Raw genomic sequence first — 18,991 nt, 5'->3', positions numbered from 1 at the left:
TATGCAGTTATTTTCCTTACCATGAATACGATATTTGCTCATAGACACAGAAGTGAACGAATGTTATAATCAAAACGAGTCACTTATATCAAATTGCAGATATCAACGAATGCCGATCGGACGACCTCGCGTCAATCCACAGTCACTTCGCGCACAACTGTCATGTTGATGCTAACTGTACCAACACTAAAGGATCATTCTACTGTACGTGTCTTAATGGTTATTCTGGTGATGGAGTGGCTTGTGTAGGTAGGTGATTCTCGCCAAGGAAGCTTCGTCATGCCACCAGCGTTATAAGTAAGTCAATCACTTTTCAACGTTACTTCGACTGTTCTCAGGTGTCCCAGCGATAACCCTGTAGAATGTAACCTCGTGCCTCGGAATCGTGTACCGTTTCTGGGCATAAATACGTAACAAATGTCCATAAACTCTCTGTTTTAAGAAGTAAAATAATCAGCTAGCAATTAAACCAGGTTACACATCGTCAGGAAAGCAACATTTTCGGGCATTTTTGTTTTACTTACGTAATTCTGCGATTCTCGTAGTAATAGCTAATTACAATACAATACAACAGAATACAATACAATACAATACAGTACAATACAATACTTTAAATGGCACTCCGCTGGTGGAGCAAATAAAAGTATGTGTATTGTCAAGCCGAATTCTTTTTGTAAGATCTTGTGTTGCCCGGCAACTCATGTTGTCGCAGCAGTACAACTTTAATATGAGACGTTGTAACTGAGAAAGACCCAGCTTCGTCCCGCCAAACCAGGCTGGAGCGAGACAAGTCAGAGGGGAGATGGGTGGGTGAACTGAATTTGACGGAACTTTTACAGTAGTCACACAAGCAATTCTGGATGGTATTTTAAGGCCAGGAAACTCCTGATCCATTATCGAAGTGAATATTATTCAACAAATTGCCACGACACCCATTTACGGTCTGGAAGTTGTTGCTAGGAACTTCTTGATGGACCCTGTGTCGCTCACTCGTCGAATTTAATCTGGGTGAATTTAATCGAATAAACTTCTAGCAATTAAATTTGACGATTGCGCGACGCAGTAATCGAAATAGTATAAACCTACTAGCGTTCTATCACGAATGCCGAGCTCTTATTGGCTACGCTACTCACTATCTATTCTGTTGTAGATACTGACAAGCCTAGCAGTGTGCGGTTGTTAACAAAATGGCGGCGGCCTCTTTGCGTTTCGAAGTGTCTATGAAGAGGATTTAGATAAAGTTTTGAACGACTAATAGATTTATACTAAAACAATTAGATTATTCGCTTTCGATTTCTATGCGTGATAGAAATCTCGAGTTCATAATGTAATTGTTAATTAGACTCGTCTGGTGAGTTAAATTCGTCCAACACGTTTTATCTGTGTTCGTAAGAAGGTCGAGAGAGCGTGTTCAGCTTTAACGTTGCACAACGAACGCATCGAATTAAATTCATACACTATTTTAATGCATCGCAAATCGATTTTAATGCATCTGCATTAGAAGATACAAAGTATATTGCATGTGCCCAAGTTCATTTTGCTCCCCTTTCACGTTGTTTTTTTTTTTTTGTTTTTTTTTTTTTGTAAGTCGAAGTCACTTCAGTCGAAATGGATTAAAACTTTACCGTCTTCCTCCAATGATAGTATAGGAGAAACCAAAGATTGGCGTATAACTTGCACGTGAAACACCTGCGTACGTTTAAGAATGTTCGATTGCCAAAGAAAGCTCGGTACTGCCTCGAGTGGGCTGCTTCCGAGGCTGCTTGAGGCAAATCATGAAAGGAAGCCGAAGACCACAGTGAGGCAGCTGGTCAGGACTAAAATGACTCGATTTATAGTTCTGCCAGGAATAGTGAATAATCGACGAAATTTAATTCGAAATTAAATGGGTCTTGTTGACAATCTGTGGAAGAGTGGAACAATTATCCTGTTCAATCTTGAGGAATATCAACTGATTTTAGCAACCTCTGCCCAAGGCCTCTTTGGCAAGGTATCAGGCTATCAGATATTTCTCGCGAACTCGCGGGATAATTGTTAAATATTCACTGACCCTAGGCCTGTAGTAAATTGTTTTAGTATATTAATTTAGCATGTTGAATATTATCAACTTTAGAAATAATTTGTACACATGTTCACCATAGTTATATCGATTGATAATCATTTTTTGCATCTTGTCAATTTGATACATGTAAAGACAATGAAAAAGGCAATCGTCAGGTACCTTTGTTTAGGTTTTGCTGGCTTCATGGGTAATTATAACTTAGCCCTAGAAATAAGCAACACTGGTCAGAAGAGAAGTACATCTCACCCCTCGATCCAGGACAGGTTGTCATGGTTACCAATCCACAAAACTGCCGCCTGTGCTTGAAACACCTTGAATAGCATCTAACCCAAATATTTTGGAGATTATTTCCCTAAATTCCGAAGCTTTAGGGATATGAGCATGAAAGACATTTTCGGACTTCATGTTACGCCAAAAACTGAAGCAACAAACGTTAATATGTCATCACCTGTCCTTTCTACGCCATGCGACAAATTAAGCCGCTACAATATTCCCCCAACGAACAAACGAAAACAACATTCTTGTACAGCATGTCCTAAGGCACGAATCATTAGTAACACCTGTCAGTCACAGTCGAAAATGTCATAAATCAAAGACTTTAGGAAACCACTTATTTGCTATTCATCGTAGATTCTCCAACTAGATTGGCAACGTTGACACCGGTGTTTTTGCTGTCAAATGACTTGTCATGACCAAGTTGGTCAACCGCAATTTAAGAATAGTAATATAACTTAAACTTTATTGGTGATCGCGTATGGAACAGGTTGTTACATTTTGCGCGTCAAAGAAATTGTCCCATTTGCGTCAGAGGTTCTACATTTGGCGTTAATGTTACAATTTGTGGCGTTATACTCCATGTTAGCTTGCTAGCACAGTAAATGTTGCTTAGCTTAGCAACCACTCCTTAAAATTCTATTTAACAAATTGACGCCAGTTTTTCATGTGTCTGTCCTTTTCTTGAGCCAATAACAAGGGTTGACTTTCGCCAGGTAAATAAATAAATGATAAATTAAAGTGAAGACAAAATGTATATTATTTGATAATTCTAACGTTTGTATTATTTTTCTTTCAAGATGATTAAGTGTTGGCATTACTAGCGGACAGGACATACGCGTCAAATAGAAATTGTAGTATTAAACCACACATTAGTTAGTTGCAAACAAACTCTCACAGGAGGTCACAAACTAACCAAAACCCATTTCATTTACTTCAGACATAGAAGAATGTACAACAGACACAGACAACTGTCACGTGGATGCCAACTGTACAAACACCAAGGGATCATTCTACTGCACGTGTCATGAAGGATACTCTGGAGATGGAGTCATGTGTGATGGTACCGTAATGTAACGTTTTGAGTTTGCTGAAGTAGGCGTGGTATACATATTTATTAAAAACAGATCTTTGGATAATGGCTTAGCCATCATGAGCTATGAGCCATTACACCGTGCCCTACAAATATGGTACAAGTATGTGTGAGTTTTGGGGGCGTTCTTATTTTGATTTTATTTTAGTTTTTTATATTTTGAGGGCGTTTTTAATAAAACAATTATTCCACTCTCGCTTGTTGGAGATGACATGATTATAGCCAACTGGCGCTACGCGCCTCGTGTACTATCTACCATCTCGTGCAAATTTCTAGTGAATGTAAATTACTCGTTCTGCAAACTGTTCCTCTCCACTTTGAAGTCACAATCACATTTCTTTGCTTCCAGACATTAATGAGTGTTTTCCTGGTCTGATATCTGATGAATATCGCGATCTTGCTCACAACTGTCATGATGACGCAAACTGCACCAACACCAAAGGATCATTCTACTGCACGTGTCATACGGGGTACTCTGGAGATGGAGTCACGTGTGTTGGTAAAGTATTTTGTTTTACGACGTTGTAACATCAAGTCGTTGTTATCAACGTAATTGAGTCTTTCACATATTCCAAGCAAATTTAAATTTGAAATCGACTAATTTGTTAATGACTAATTTATAGCGCTGAAAGCTGGAATGAATGCGTAGTTGTGTTATTACCTCGATGCTTTTAGATGTGGACGAGTGTTCTCCAGATCAGATACCCGGCGATTATCAGTATCTTGCACACAATTGTCACGCTGATGCAAAGTGCTCCAACACTAAAGGATCATTCCACTGCACGTGTCTTACCGGATACTCTGGAGATGGCGTCACATGTGTCGGTGAGTCTTGGATCGATTGGTCATAATGAGTAAAGCAACCCCACCCAATGCAAATCAAATTGAACGTAGAGAAGGAGTAAAAGGGGAAATGGGAATTACCTATTTTGTTTCACTGGGAATCACAAAACAAATCAGGGCAATGGGATTGGGATTTCGGCAAAAACTAAGCTAGAAAATGCGATTTTAGCAGGATTTGGGCTTGGAAAGGGGATTCATACCCCACCTCAAGACCCTCGATGGCTGGTTCTAACCTGAAGATCATATATAGTTAACTAGATTTTACTCTTTTAGATATCAACGAATGTGACCCATCTGGATTATCACCCGACTATCAGCATCTCGCTCACATCTGTCATGGTGATGCCAACTGCACAAACACCAAAGGATCGTATAACTGCGGCTGTCAGGAAGGCTATGCAGGAAATGGAAGTCAATGCGATGGTAACTTGATGGGACTTTTACTTTGTACCTTGTTCGGTTGGTATATGATATCCTGACCAACTACCCTGTCAACTGTTTTAATTTCGTGTTTGGAATGGGACAAGTAAATGCTGCATTTATTCTTACCGACTTATTGTGATTGTAATCGCTTTTTTCCCAAAAATAAGAGGTTGGGAGCTGTAAGCTCGTGTTTTTTATTATCAAGGTTACAGGAAACAGTGCAATGTTTGAACGTTTCTGTTTCCTCGCATTTTATATTGGTAGATTGTGACTGGTTTTTGGACTCCATGAGAGCTGCATAAACTCGCAACAACTTTATGTGGCACTGATTTCACGTACCTTAAAATAGCTCGACATGGCCAGGACGATTTGAGGTCATAAGTTCTTAAATCACTCGTTTTTAGGAACTTTTCTGACACTGCCCGTAACCATTTTTTTTTGTTAAGACATCAACGAGTGTGCATCTGGTACACACAACTGTCATGTTGACGCAAACTGCACCAATACAAAGGGATCATTCTACTGCACGTGTCATACGGGATACTCTGGAGACGGAGTCACGTGTGAAGGTATAATAAGTTATAATTTATTCATGTCTGAGCAAGACAATAAAACGAATCCACTGACCTTTTGTTTCAGTTTTTTATAATATTTAACAGTTGAATTTTCATAGTATAGTCCATCTCTTCGGTCCTCTCGCGGATCTATTCCCTTAGCAACTTGGTGAAGCCGTACCTGAATGTTACTCCTTCATCGGAAAGCAAATAATTTATATGACATGCAATACGCAAGTGGACTTTTAATGCAATAATTCAACCGGTCGGTTGTTTACCTTTGTTGCCTGGTTCTATATACATGTATGCCGTCTTGAAACGACTACAACCTGAGAACGACATTTAATGACCTTTACCAGACCCCCAATGGAGTAATCATAATTTAAAATGTTTTCTTGACTTATTTATTCCAATGTAGATATAAGTGAGTGTAACACGGAGAGCCTCTCACAACAACACAGTGATTATGCTAATAACTGTCATCCTGATGCAAATTGCACGAACACCAAAGGGTCCTTCTATTGCACCTGTTTAAATGGATATTCCGGGAACGGCGTAACATGTGATGGTAAGAAAAATGTGTATATTACGTGTTGCACTAATATTAGTCTGATGTCAAGCGTTCTTGAAGTCCAAAGTCAACAGAGAAAGCTTTCGGGAATAACGTTCAAGGGTTCCCCATTTTACTCAGCTGTTAAAATTGGATATTTTAAATCCATAAGTTATTCCACAAAAACCAAAGAACTATCTGGCTATTGCAGTGCATTGCCAGAATTAGTTGGAGGATGACTGTAAAAAGGAATTTATTAAAACTTGCTTCCTTGCATGTAAGTAAAATGAGTAGGCGGGACTTACGATCAGAAAGCACACGGATGAATGACTTTTCACTGTTTAACATACTTTACTCTACATACCGCTTTTCACTGTTTAACATACTATTTTCCTTTAGACGTGGACGAGTGTTTTCCTGATCAGATATCTGCTAATTATCATCATCTTGCTCACAACTGTCATGCTGATGCCAACTGCACTAACACGAAAGGATCATTTTATTGCACGTGTCTTAACGGGTATTCTGGTAATGGAGTCACGTGCATGGGTACGTATATAGGAAAGGGAACAATTTTCTTCAAGTTCGAAAGAGAGGTAGTTTTGAAAGCCAATTCAATTAAGAGAACTCCTGATCCAATTTCTGATTTGATAAACTTTAGTATTTTTTTCTCTGTAATATTTGTGAAGTTGTCATTAAAGTTAAAGTAAGAACAGAAACTGCGGAGACTGTGCATGTTCAAGTACGAACCAACTAAGTAAGACAACTACATTTGTCTTAGGCGGAAAAGTCGACTCAAAGAAAAGGAGTGTTTCCTGCCAATCTGATACTTTTCTGCAGATCGTTGGTTTCTCACTTTTTTCGGAATGTGAACTTTACAAAAGATTTAACGCTTCGATAGCGTTTAAAACTTTTTAAAGGGCATTCCCAAAATTCTTCAATGAAAGGTCTAAAAGAGAGTGGCAAATCTCTAAAGAATCTATAGATTATCAAGATATTTCTGATGTTAATAAGACTAAGTCTAAGCTGTTAAATTATGGCTAAATAACGTTTAATTAACAAAGATTATGCGACTTAAAGTTACCTTTTTCTACTTGTGTCTATTCTGTTTATGCCATTCTTGATAGTTGCAGTATTTATTATTACAGTTTGATGAGGTATTAAACTACCCTTAAGATGAAATGAGTATAATTTTAACTACTTTTGTAATAAGTATATCATTATTATTCTAAGAGTAAATAGATAAATCAATGAATTAAAAGCAAGGTCAAATGTTTATGTCTAAGTCAGTATATTGATTATTTTTTCTTGTAGGAAGTAAATAAATAAATAAATGAATAAATAAATTTAAAGTAAAGATAACATCTTTGTTGTGATAATTCTCACGTTTTTATTATTTTTCGTTTAAGGAGTTAGTGTTGGCATGACTAATGGACAGGGCACACACGTCAAATAGAAATTGTAGTATTAGAGCACGTGCTTTCTAGTCAAACAAACGTCACGAACTCACCAAAAATCATTTCATTTACTTCAGACATAGAAGAATGTACAACAGACACAGACAACTGCCATGCTGATGCCAACTGTACAAACACCAAGGGATCATTCTACTGCACGTGTCATAAGGGATACTCTGGAGATGGAGTCACTTGTTACGGTAAATGCATATTCTACAGATATCCCCATGATCAATTTCTCGTTTACTAAATATTAAGTATCTCGTGCTTTTCATTTGAATGATATCAAAAGTATTACACATTTCCTTTGGTTTTGCTTTAATCTTCGTTTAAAAATCTCACAGAACCTCCTCAACCAAGCCATCGTAATAAAAACCAAAACCAATTGTGAGTCTCTCGCATACTTTTTTTTTTTTGCCGAACTTCGAGTTTTGATTGGGTCGTTGGATTTCTTGTGTTCATTGTGATTGACCTTAGTGGGGAGTTCCATTAACAAAAAATACTTTATTATATCATGTCAGAGATACAACTTATTAATTTTACAGCGCAACTGTTCCTAAGAGTTATACACACAAAATGCCCATGTTGTCAATCTCCATCCAATATTTCAGTGAGTGCTCAGGCTAGTAAATTATTGTTCAGGCAACTTGAATTGGCGAAATACTAGCGATCAATCTGAGGTGGACTTGTATTTCTTTCATGTGGGTTTACCACTTGTCAACTTATTAACGCTATAAAAACGAAACTGCACGCTTGAGATCAATCCTAAATTATAAGAATTGCAATTTTCTTTACAGATATCGAGGAATGTCAAACCGAAAGTGACAATTGTCATGATGACGCAAATTGCACGAATACCAAAGGATCGTTCTACTGCACGTGTCTTACGGGATATTCTGGAGATGGAGTTACGTGTGATGGTAAGTAGTATCTTCTTTAATGCTGATTTAAAACTTTTCTCGTAGAATAGTGGCTTCAATCAAACCTTTCAAAATTCTGGCAGAGTTGTTAAAAAGGCTCTTAACGATAGATATAATCGACCCTCATTTTACAAACACTTGCCAAAATGCGCACATCCTCTTGCTGAAACCTCAATATTTCCTCTGGATAGCTAAGCTCGCGGCTTAACGTACTACTTAACCGAAAAAAAGAACGGTCAGTTTTCCTCTTCATATGAAACATCGTCCTCGTGACTTAACATTATACAAACGGTTCAGCAGATGTCTTGTCCTGAAGACCTGAAGACTTAGTACCACGGTATTTATATCGAAATACGGGAAAAGCAGAGGACTAAGGGATGCACCGTCAGTCTTAATATAGTCACTTCTTTTTCATCTCAGATATCGACGAGTGTTCTCCTGGTCAGATATCTGCTAAGTATCTTCGTCTAGCCCACAACTGTCATGATGACGCCACATGTTCCAACACCAAAGGATCATTCTACTGCACTTGTCTTACAGGATACTCAGGAGATGGTGTCACTTGTGTTGGTAATGACAGCTTATTTAATATAACGTGCCACAAGACCATTTGCTCTGCCGATAATTCCTGATTTGTTTAGAATGAAATATCATCATGAAAGCATTAAAACTAGCCGGAACTTAAGGAAATTGATACATGAAAAGAATTCGTTGCCAGAAACTGTGGAACTCAAACTTTAACTTGGTATGACTTTAAAAACTAATGAGTAACTTGGAAATCTCAAAGGAAATATATTGCTCCCTTTCCCCCTAATAAGCATGCCGGCAAATACACCACTTACTTGCCTCGACGATGCTAAGTAATAGGAATGAATTTTTAGTTTTCTATATTTCGCTTTTAGATATCAACGAATGTGACGCATCTGGATTATCAGCTGACCACCAACATCTGGCTAACAAGTGTCACGGTGATGCCAACTGCACAAACACCAAAGGATCGTACAACTGCGGCTGTCAGGAAGGTTATGCAGGAAATGGAAACCAATGCGATGGTAAGTTACAATGACATTGTTTGTTTACGCAAGTCGCGCACGTCCTGGAATGTGTTTGTATGGATAAATATATGCAAAGTTCGAAGGAAATTTAAAATTAGCGATCCCTCGTATCAATTTAACTAAAACTGATGATATTTGGAAGGATGAAAATGAAATGGAAAAAGTTAAAGTAAAGTTATAATCAATTCAGTGGTGCTGCAAGGACAAAATGTCAGGGCTGCAAAGGGATTCCGCTTTCCGGTGCGTTGTTCTCGATGCACTCGTACATCGATAGCAGGCGATTACAACTTCATATATTGCTTCATGAATAATAGAGTCAAACGTAAGAGGAGAAACGCGAAAAGAGATGTCCAACGGAATATGAAGTAAATCATGGTCCTTGGGTTCCTGTGAGGAAAGCTTTGCTTGCTTCCACAAAGTAAGTTAAAATGCGTGCACAATGTTATAACGCCACTATTCGAAGTGCTAAACCGTTAGCACTTTTAAAACTAAATTAAAACCCCCATTTTTTATTTAAAATGAAACATTTGTTCTTAGCTTCCTATGAGAACATTTTATTAGGATTTTTATCTTCTTTTATCCTATATCTACATGAAGGAAGTGCCAAAACTGTAGTCCTTGTTGTGGTTGTTGTTAATTTTTTTTCATTAAGCATTTTATCATAGCTTTGTATTGCCGGAAATTTGGATTAGGAGTTTGCTTTTTACCTCTTTTATCGCTATCCAATTTTTGTTATGTTATTAACGAAATTTGTGCAATACCAATTATAATTATTGTATTATATTATTGTATTATATTTTTTGTTATGTAATTCGACACATTTCCCATTTTCATAAGACATTGATGAATGCACGTCTGGCACACATAACTGTCATGTTGATGCTAACTGCACCAACACCAAAGGATCATTCTATTGTACCTGTCATACTGGATACTCTGGAAATGGAGTCACGTGTGTTGGTAAGCAGCTTTATTGAAAGGTTTTCCCATGTCAAAACGAATATTCTTGACTGTAAGTCTGTAATAGTTCTAAAGAATAATATAATGATAAATTACTATTTTAAGAGGAGGTCTTCAATCACCTAGAGGTAGTTTTCAGGTGGTTCCTCTAAGAAAATAGAAGTCTAAAATATGCATTAAATGTCTAAAATACAGAGGTAATAAAAGCTTAAAACTTAAGACTACAACTAAGGTTTAAAACTAAAACTAGGATAAAAAAAAATACTACAACCTACTAAGGTTAAAAATCGTTAAGTAAAAACTGTTTCAATATGTGTTTGAAAATCCTTTTCGACATAAGTTTCTTAAGCTCACTCGGAAGTGAGGCCCATATGTTTTGATTTCTCGGAGGTATGCTAATAAGCTGGAAGCCCAGTTTCCCCATTTTGTTCAAGGATTTTATTTTCACTTATATTTTCACTTATTCGGTTCTTATTTACTCAAAGATATTTCGGAGTGTGAGGACGAAAGCCTGGCGTCACATCACAGCAATTATACTCATAATTGTCACGACGATGCTAACTGTACCAACACCAAGGGATCATTTTACTGCACGTGTCACCATGGTTACTCAGGAGATGGTGTTATTTGTGCAGGTAAAGAAATATATGTGCGTAAAATACGCTTTTTTTCATAAAGGGAAGAAGCGATCACAGAAAATATTTACATGTTACATTAAATTGTGTTTTTGGTTGACCTTATTCCGGAATGTGACTATATTTCGGAATATTCCAGAACAGCTAATCCATCCTTACTTATTGAAACGATTATTTTGCTTGTGGAATAATCCAACGGATTCTTGGGTGTTTTTTAGTTACGTTTTGGAAACAATTTTTTTTATTTTCCTGTACAAGGACAGGAGAGGACACACCTCCCAAATCATGGTTACTTGTGTAAAAACCCGCTTTTTTTCGCGACGCGACGCAAGGTGACGTCATCGTTAACTTCTTAGGTACCGAGTGCGAGAATATTGGCCTTCCGTAGTGGCAATACGGACCCAGGCAAGCGAGGTTCGTATGAAAACGACCGAGGAATAATACTCCTCAGTACGATCCTCGAGCAAGCTAGGGCACCTGAGCCTTGCATTGCAAAACAAAAAAATACCCGGCTTATGACTGTTTCAGTGGAAACGGTGCGCATGGCAAAATAGGGAAGTCAACCTCATAGCTGAAGACTACCTTTTCACATGATAATCAGATTATAATCCGTGAAATATTTTCACTCGCGCGCGATTGGTCTAAACGCGTCACGTGACTAAATATGCCCCATTAAAAACTGGGGATTAGTATAGGTAATCATACGGTTTTTCTCGTTCAATTTGGAATTAATTTACGCTTGTGAGTTTTTCAAAAAGCTGAAATTGTAAGAGCCGCTTCGGCAATTTCAGCTTTTTGAGAAACTCACAAGTGCAAATTAATTTCAAATTGAACGAGAAAAACCGTATGATTACTTATTAATAATATAACTATGAAAAAATTCGCGTGGAGGAAGTACCGGATAGTAATATATGAGTGGAATAAATTTGCCGTCGCGTTTTACCTTTCAGACGTGGACGAATGTTTACCTGATCAGATATCTGATGAATATCTTCATCTTGCTCACAACTGCCATGCTGATGCCAACTGTTCCAACGCAAAAGGATCATTCTACTGCACGTGTCATACGGGATACTCTGGAGATGGAATCAGCTGTGTTGGTAAAGTGAACCTCATTTGATGATCAGTTACCTCTATGCAACAAATCAAATCTCTTTTATCCATTGAATACACGAATACAAAGAAAACGAAATGGAACCAAAATAAAAATTAAATACAAACTTACTAAAGTCAACAAACAACCATTAAGAGTAGAATCGTCTAACGATAATTATGCTAAGAATACTAATCAAACAATTACAATTTATTATCTGGTAAACGGGAAGTGGCCTTTGTAGGTCGGTGATCTACGTTAAGGATGCGTCGCCATGACAACAGAGGTACAGATTTCTGTTAACACTTTTAACACCTAGATATATATAACTTGCAGGTAGCCCAAAAGCCAGGAAACTCCTGATCCATAATCATTTTTTTTATTTAATTCGAGTAAAGTAACATTTGTTTTACTTATACTCTGGAGGTTTATTCACCAGGGTAGGTGTGTCAGAATGTTTGTGGTGTTGGGTTGAAAAGTTTTTTAATGTTGGAACGTCATTAAAATAGCACTGAGCACTTTATGTGAAGCCTCTTCAATCTTTCATCTGTTTTCTAATCAGGTGAAAAAAATACCAGAACTAAAACAATAAAGGCCCATAACTGACAAACTTGCATTTCAGACATTGAAGAATGTGCCACAGAAATAGATAATTGTCATGTGGATGCCAACTGCACCAACACGAAAGGATCATTCTACTGCATGTGTCATACGGGATACTCTGGAGATGGAGTCACTTGTAACGGTAATTTACACTTGGATAAGTGTTAGTATAGAACTGTGACCTATCAACAGATGTCAAAGAACATGACACTAACAGTCAACTGTGCGAATTTATAGTACATTCAATATAGCATTTGATATGGCCAATACTTTTCTATCTACTTTCCACTTTCAGATATTGACGAATGTTTTCCTGATCAAATATCGAATGAGTATCTTCATCTTGCTCACAACTGCCATGCTGATGCCAATTGCACCAACACTAAAGGATCATTCTACTGCACGTGTCATACAGGGTACTCTGGAGATGGAGTCACGTGTATTGGTAAAATAATTTGTGATTACCATATAATTGTACAAAACAGATTTACTTTTAAGCAAAACAGATTACTTTTAAGCAAGCAAACGTTATTACAATTCGTGATAAAATGTAGCCTAAAATTTTTATTATCGGTCATTTATCCTTGTTCGGTACTTACTATCGTCTTTAGTATTTCGTAACAATAGATTGTAAGGACGCTATGTGGTGGTTATTTATTTTGCACAAGAGGAAGACCACCCAATATTAAAAGAAACAACAGCATTCCACGAGTATGGCCAGCGTTAATGCCAAAACAGCATAAGAGGTTAAACACCATCCGTAATAGGAAGATCATTTTATAATTTGTCGTTTTAACACACAAACAACAATGAACCTATATAGGGAAAAACTGTAACATCCTCCCTGTGGCTACAACGATCATGTTTTGTAACGCCAACCAATCCATATAACGCTTTTTCCCCAAAATGTTGATTAGCAATTGCATTGTTTGGCATAAATGGAATAGGCCATTTTCTGGTTGCCTTTTGCCTCTGTGTCAAAACGAGACTTCGTGGAAAACAATTCACAATGAAAATGTGTTCCCCTTCAGGTTCTTTTTCATGCAAACCAAACTCATTTTCATATGAAAGGTTTTGCACGAGGACTCATTTTGAAAAAAGAGGCACAAAGTAACTCGGTAATGGCCTATTCGTTTGGGTCCTTAGTATTTATTCATTTATGGCCGCGCAATTACTAAATATCGTCGATGCAGAAATAAAGAACACTCATTCAATGGAATAAGTATGATCACTTTAGCTGTGGAAGTTCAGCATATCCCTTGACATGATGGTAAGAAGCCTTGGGTAGTTAACAGTGCGGTGGTTACAAAAGACCCCCTGAAACGATTCTCTGGTACCTATTTGCTTTTCGTATTCTTTCTTTCAAATATCAACGGAAACACAATTGCGAAGTTCAAAATCGTAATTTCAGAAACTCGATCCACAGAAACGCCAAACTGACTCCTAATTATTCCTATATTATATTTGCATTAGCACTACGTTGTTCCGCTAGGGATCCAGACTGCCTGAACTTTTTTCCTGTTAGGAAAGTTAATAATCCTTTAAAATGTTCCTTCTTGTTCTTATAGATGTGGACGAGTGTTTTCCTGATCAGATATCTGCTGAATATAAACACCTTGCTCACAATTGTCACGTGGATGCCAACTGTTCCAACACAAATGGATCATTCTACTGCATGTGTCATACGGGATACTCTGGAGATGGAGTCACGTGCACAGGTACCACGGATTTCCCATGCTCCTTTATTCTGTTCTGAACCTTTTTTTATGAAATTGCAAGGACGCGAACACGTTATTATCATGAGCATTTTAGTTCGAAAAGGTCAGATTTCTCTGTGGATTTTGGGAATGCTTGACAAAGCAGGAGCTACAAAATGTATGGGCTGTAATATACTCTGAACCAGCAACAGTTATAATTCCTATGTTTTCCTTTATCTAAAGATATCAACGAATGTGACCCATCTAGATTGTCATCTGAGTATCAACACTTGGCTCACATTTGTCATGACGATGCTAACTGTACAAACACAAAAGGATCTTACCATTGCGCATGCCTGGACGGATATTCAGGAAATGGAATCTCCTGCCAAGGTGAACCATACACTCAGGTTATAACACGCGGGATTCGTAGTTATCCTTCATCGTTAGGGAACTTGCCACAAACGTCTTTCAAAGGTCTCTTAGAAAATGTGCCTTCAATGTTGTCTTTTGCAGGTCTGTAAAACATTTGCCACCATAGCAGTTTTATCCAGTTATTCTGACGTTAAGTTAGTGAGAGTCAATTAGTGATTAAAAATCTGTATGAACCCAGAAGTTTCTTCCAAAGATCTATTGGTTTGTGATTAAAAACTGAGGTCTTGGTTAATTAACAAGATTCGCAATTTGCCATTTTGTTGGGATAATTAGGTCGTTTGTTACAAACAGCAGATAAACGCGTTCTTGTCACATATTTCGGTAGATATTGATGAGTGCTCCGTTGGAACACACAACTGTCATGTTGATGCAAACTGCACCAATACAAAGGGATCATTCTACTGCACGTGTTATACGGGATACTCTGGAGATGGAGTCACCTGTGAAGGTTTGGCAACAAGACATAATAGTTAGTCTCAAAAGATAGCCTTTCGAGCAAAATCCAAGGCTCACTCCACAGTTAATAGAGGGGACTGGTTATGAACCCCGGCAAACATTAAAGGAGCAAACACAGATGCCAAGATTTCTGTTAGAAAGTCCACGACCATGCACAATCTTTTGTTTTGCGCATACACTATGGTACGAATGACGTAACCAACACGTTTCTATTGGTTAGTTCCTCAGTACGGAGTAAACAACTATTGTGTTTTGTGCACGGTCAAGACCAAAACAGGGAACAAAAACATACAACGAAGAACTGTTGGGTTTCATAACTATTCCCCTCTATTAACTATGCTCACCCTTAAAAATTAAAGTCATTTGTTTGAGAAGATAAAGGGTACCCTTCGTCCTCTCTTGTTTAAGAAATGCGATTTTTCTTACCAAACGAGAAATGAACTTCATCAAATATCCATAACATATTTAATATTGAAGTAAGCGTATTTCCTGTGCGACCTAAAGAGGTAGCATTGACACTCCACTCGTTATGAATCGTTATTTCGTTACCTTTCAGTGGTAACGTTAGATTACAATTCCCGTTATTAGCGAACAAAAGTCGACTTTATATCGAGTCGTGCTAATCACCGTTGGTACAGTCACGGCATTTCGCTTCTACCAACGTAGAAAGAAGTCCCAGTTGAAAAGAAAGATGCGATCGAATAGCTTCAGCACCACCAATGACTGAGGCGCTTAACTGGTTTTGAACGTACACTATACCACTGATTTATATCTGTTTCTTACCTAGATATCAATGAGTGTCATGTGAACAGTTTATCTCAAGAACATGTGGATAAATATTCCCACAACTGCCACGTAGATGCTAACTGCACCAACACCAAAGGATCATTCTACTGTACATGTCATACGGGATACTCTGGAGACGGAGTCACTTGCATAGGTACAAACTATGTTTTCACAATAACATGCAAAGTAATGATAACTGTTTGCTGTTATGAAAATGACGATACCTGAAGACATAGTATTAAACAGATGAAAGTTAATTTTTATTTCATGAACACTTATCCTTCTTTCTTCCCGTCGTGGATTAACGTAAAACGATGTGTGGTAAAACCGTTTCCTGTCTACCTTTCACTTTCAGACATTGACGAATGTTTTCCTGATCAAATATCTAATGAATATCATCATCTTGCTCACAACTGTCACGCTGATGCCAACTGTACCAACACTAAAGGATCATTTTATTGCACGTGCCTTAATGGTTATTCTGGGGATGGTGTAACATGTGTGGGTGAGTTTAGTCAATGAAGGATGGTAAATGAGGCTAATGATAGGACTCTTATATGGATTATTTAACCATTACTAACATCCATCTAACTCCTGATCCATCCGTAAATTACCTAACTAAGTAGCTTTATACGTCTAAGTTTAAGTTAGATTTGTAATCCTGTAATATACAATAAACCCTGTCAATATACTAATCAATGATGCACTGTGTTACAACACATGTGTATCCTTAAAAACAGTACCTGTTTGACTTTGGTTCAGTTTTTCCGTAGGTTGACCATGAGACATTAACGTATGCAAAGTTGTGAAGTGAAAAGTCAACGTTTGAAGTTTTCTCGTTTATCTTCAATATAAAAACATTGTATATCTAAATTTAACTTTTCCATTACTAACATTTAACCTCAATTAACCTTTATTAGTAATTTAAATGTATTGATAATAGTCTGAAAAGTCAATTAGTTCTCGATAATGGCAGTCACAGATGCGATGATTCTTGCAATTAATGAATTTATCAATGAATTTTTTTATGGTAATAACTAAAAAAGCTGTTACCACTCGAATCCTTTCTTACTTTTAAGATATCGAGGAATGCACAACTGATACTGACAATTGTCATGATGATGCAAACTGTACTAACACCAAAGGATCATTTTATTGTACTTGTCACCATGGTTACTCTGGAGACGGGGTCACATGTAATGGTGAGTGCAGTTTAACCAACAAGTTAAATTTCACGAATTATTTTGTAAATTAACGCAGTTACCATGGTTTTATAGTTTAATTAAAAGTTGTCATTTCCTTGGTTCCTTGTGGTTTAGATGTGAACGAGTGTTTTCCTGGTCAAATATCGGATGAATATCTTCATTTTACTCACAACTGCCATGCTGATGCCAACTGTACCAACACTAAAGGATCATTCTACTGCACGTGTCATTTGGGATATTCTGGGGATGGAGTTACATGCATTGGTAAAATGGATGAGTTTGCAATTTTCACACCATGTTCATTCAGTATTACATGTAATAAAATGCAAGCTATGCTAAATTTCTACTCTCAGTCGGTCAGCTCTATCGTTTCTTCTTATCGTAAACTCTTCTTTCTAGTTAAAGCTGGTTTCAACAAAATCATCTAATAATTTGGCAAACAAGCCAGTGCAAAAGAGCATCCTGTTTGCTTCCCGATATTTACTAACAGTTGGTCTTAAGTTGAAACATTTTTATAACAATTTTGTCCAGCCGATAATATTGCTTCAAGTGTAAGGAAAGTGGCTGAGCATTCAGAAAATAACTGTGACAGCAATATCGTGCACAGTTTCGGAGAAGTCTTTATACTTTTAAAAGAGCCACAATAAAAATTTCATCAAACAGGTCCAAGAAAATATTGGAATCTCTTTTTCGCAAGGAACGAACTCCACTAATATAAAACCATTAACGTATTTTTTTTATATATATTTTTCCTTAATTGCATCTTTTTAAATCTTTTTCAGACATTGACGAGTGTTTTCGTGATCTTATATCTGCTGAATATGCCCACCTTGCCCATAACTGTCATGGTGACGCCAACTGCACCAACACTAATGGATCATTCTACTGCACGTGTTATACTGGATACTCTGGAGATGGAGTTGTGTGTGTTGGTAATACTATTGGGTATATTTTGCGAAATGTAAGTTCATTTACAATGTATTCATTTTTTGTACCTTGCAAATTGCCCTTACACAGATATCAACGAATGCGACCCATCTGGATTATCAGCTGACCATCAACATCTGGCTCATATGTGCCACGGTGATGCCAACTGCACAAACACTAAAGGATCGTACAACTGCGGCTGTCAGGATGGTTACTATGGAAACGGGAGAAAGTGCGAAGGTGATGCTAATTTTTAACACCTTCGGGTATTTCGGGTAAAAGGATAAAATTGATTATTAACTGAATTGAACAACAATTAACTTCTAGATATCGACGAGTGTGCATCTGGCACACACAACTGCCATGCTGACGCCAACTGCACCAACACCAAAGGATCATTCTACTGCACGTGTCATACGGGATACTCTGGAGATGGAGTCACTTGCGTTGGTCAGTTAGATATCATTTAGATAGATGTCAATGAAACAGTAGTCATATTTCCTTCAATAATATTGGTGGGAGCTTTCGCCAAGAGGGGATTATTATTTGAATGAGGCCATTATCGAGGAAGGGGGGTTAAAAGAGCTAGAATACGTTGTAAATTCACGTCATGAATTTGTTTGTACTTTTGAATTTAGATATCAGTGAATGTCAAGTGGAAACTCTGGCGATTGAACACAGCCATTATTCACACAACTGCCATAATGATGCTAACTGTACGAACACGAAAGGGTCTTTCTACTGTACATGTCACCAAGGGTACTCAGGAGATGGGGTTATTTGCGTCGGTAACTGACAGCATCTTATTAACACGTTTGTAATATCCTACGAATGAGATTTGAGTTGTTAACGTACGTCAAAATCAAAAACGCAGCATTATAAAAGTTGCTTGCCTTGATATTACTCTTTAGTATTTGAATGATCGTCATGTTATCACCAAGTTAAAAAACTGAACCCTCTACTA

General features: G+C 37.5%; 1 protein-coding gene across 1 annotated transcript in view; it reads left to right on the top strand.

The window, feature by feature from the left end:
• LOC145498556 (uncharacterized) overlaps nt 1–18,991 on the top strand; it is a 94,310-nt gene that overhangs the window by 46,776 nt on the left and 28,543 nt on the right. The window contains 28 exon segments of the mRNA XM_081478464.1: nt 100–249; nt 3,276–3,398; nt 3,778–3,927; nt 4,104–4,253; nt 4,545–4,694; nt 5,141–5,263; nt 5,667–5,816; nt 6,198–6,347; nt 7,333–7,455; nt 8,053–8,175; nt 8,596–8,745; nt 9,078–9,227; nt 10,068–10,190; nt 10,676–10,825; nt 11,776–11,925; nt 12,541–12,663; nt 12,817–12,966; nt 14,090–14,239; nt 14,462–14,611; nt 14,979–15,101; nt 15,897–16,049; nt 16,251–16,400; nt 16,975–17,097; nt 17,215–17,364; nt 17,883–18,032; nt 18,118–18,267; nt 18,355–18,477; nt 18,666–18,815. Of these exon segments, the coding sequence (XP_081334590.1) occupies nt 100–249; nt 3,276–3,398; nt 3,778–3,927; nt 4,104–4,253; nt 4,545–4,694; nt 5,141–5,263; nt 5,667–5,816; nt 6,198–6,347; nt 7,333–7,455; nt 8,053–8,175; nt 8,596–8,745; nt 9,078–9,227; nt 10,068–10,190; nt 10,676–10,825; nt 11,776–11,925; nt 12,541–12,663; nt 12,817–12,966; nt 14,090–14,239; nt 14,462–14,611; nt 14,979–15,101; nt 15,897–16,049; nt 16,251–16,400; nt 16,975–17,097; nt 17,215–17,364; nt 17,883–18,032; nt 18,118–18,267; nt 18,355–18,477; nt 18,666–18,815 (3,960 nt within the window).

This window comes from Orbicella franksi, chromosome 9 (genome assembly GCF_964199315.1).
Source record: "Orbicella franksi chromosome 9, jaOrbFran1.1, whole genome shotgun sequence".
Taxonomy (NCBI): domain Eukaryota; kingdom Metazoa; phylum Cnidaria; class Anthozoa; order Scleractinia; family Merulinidae; genus Orbicella; species Orbicella franksi.
This window is presented reverse-complemented; position numbering and strand designations above follow the sequence as displayed.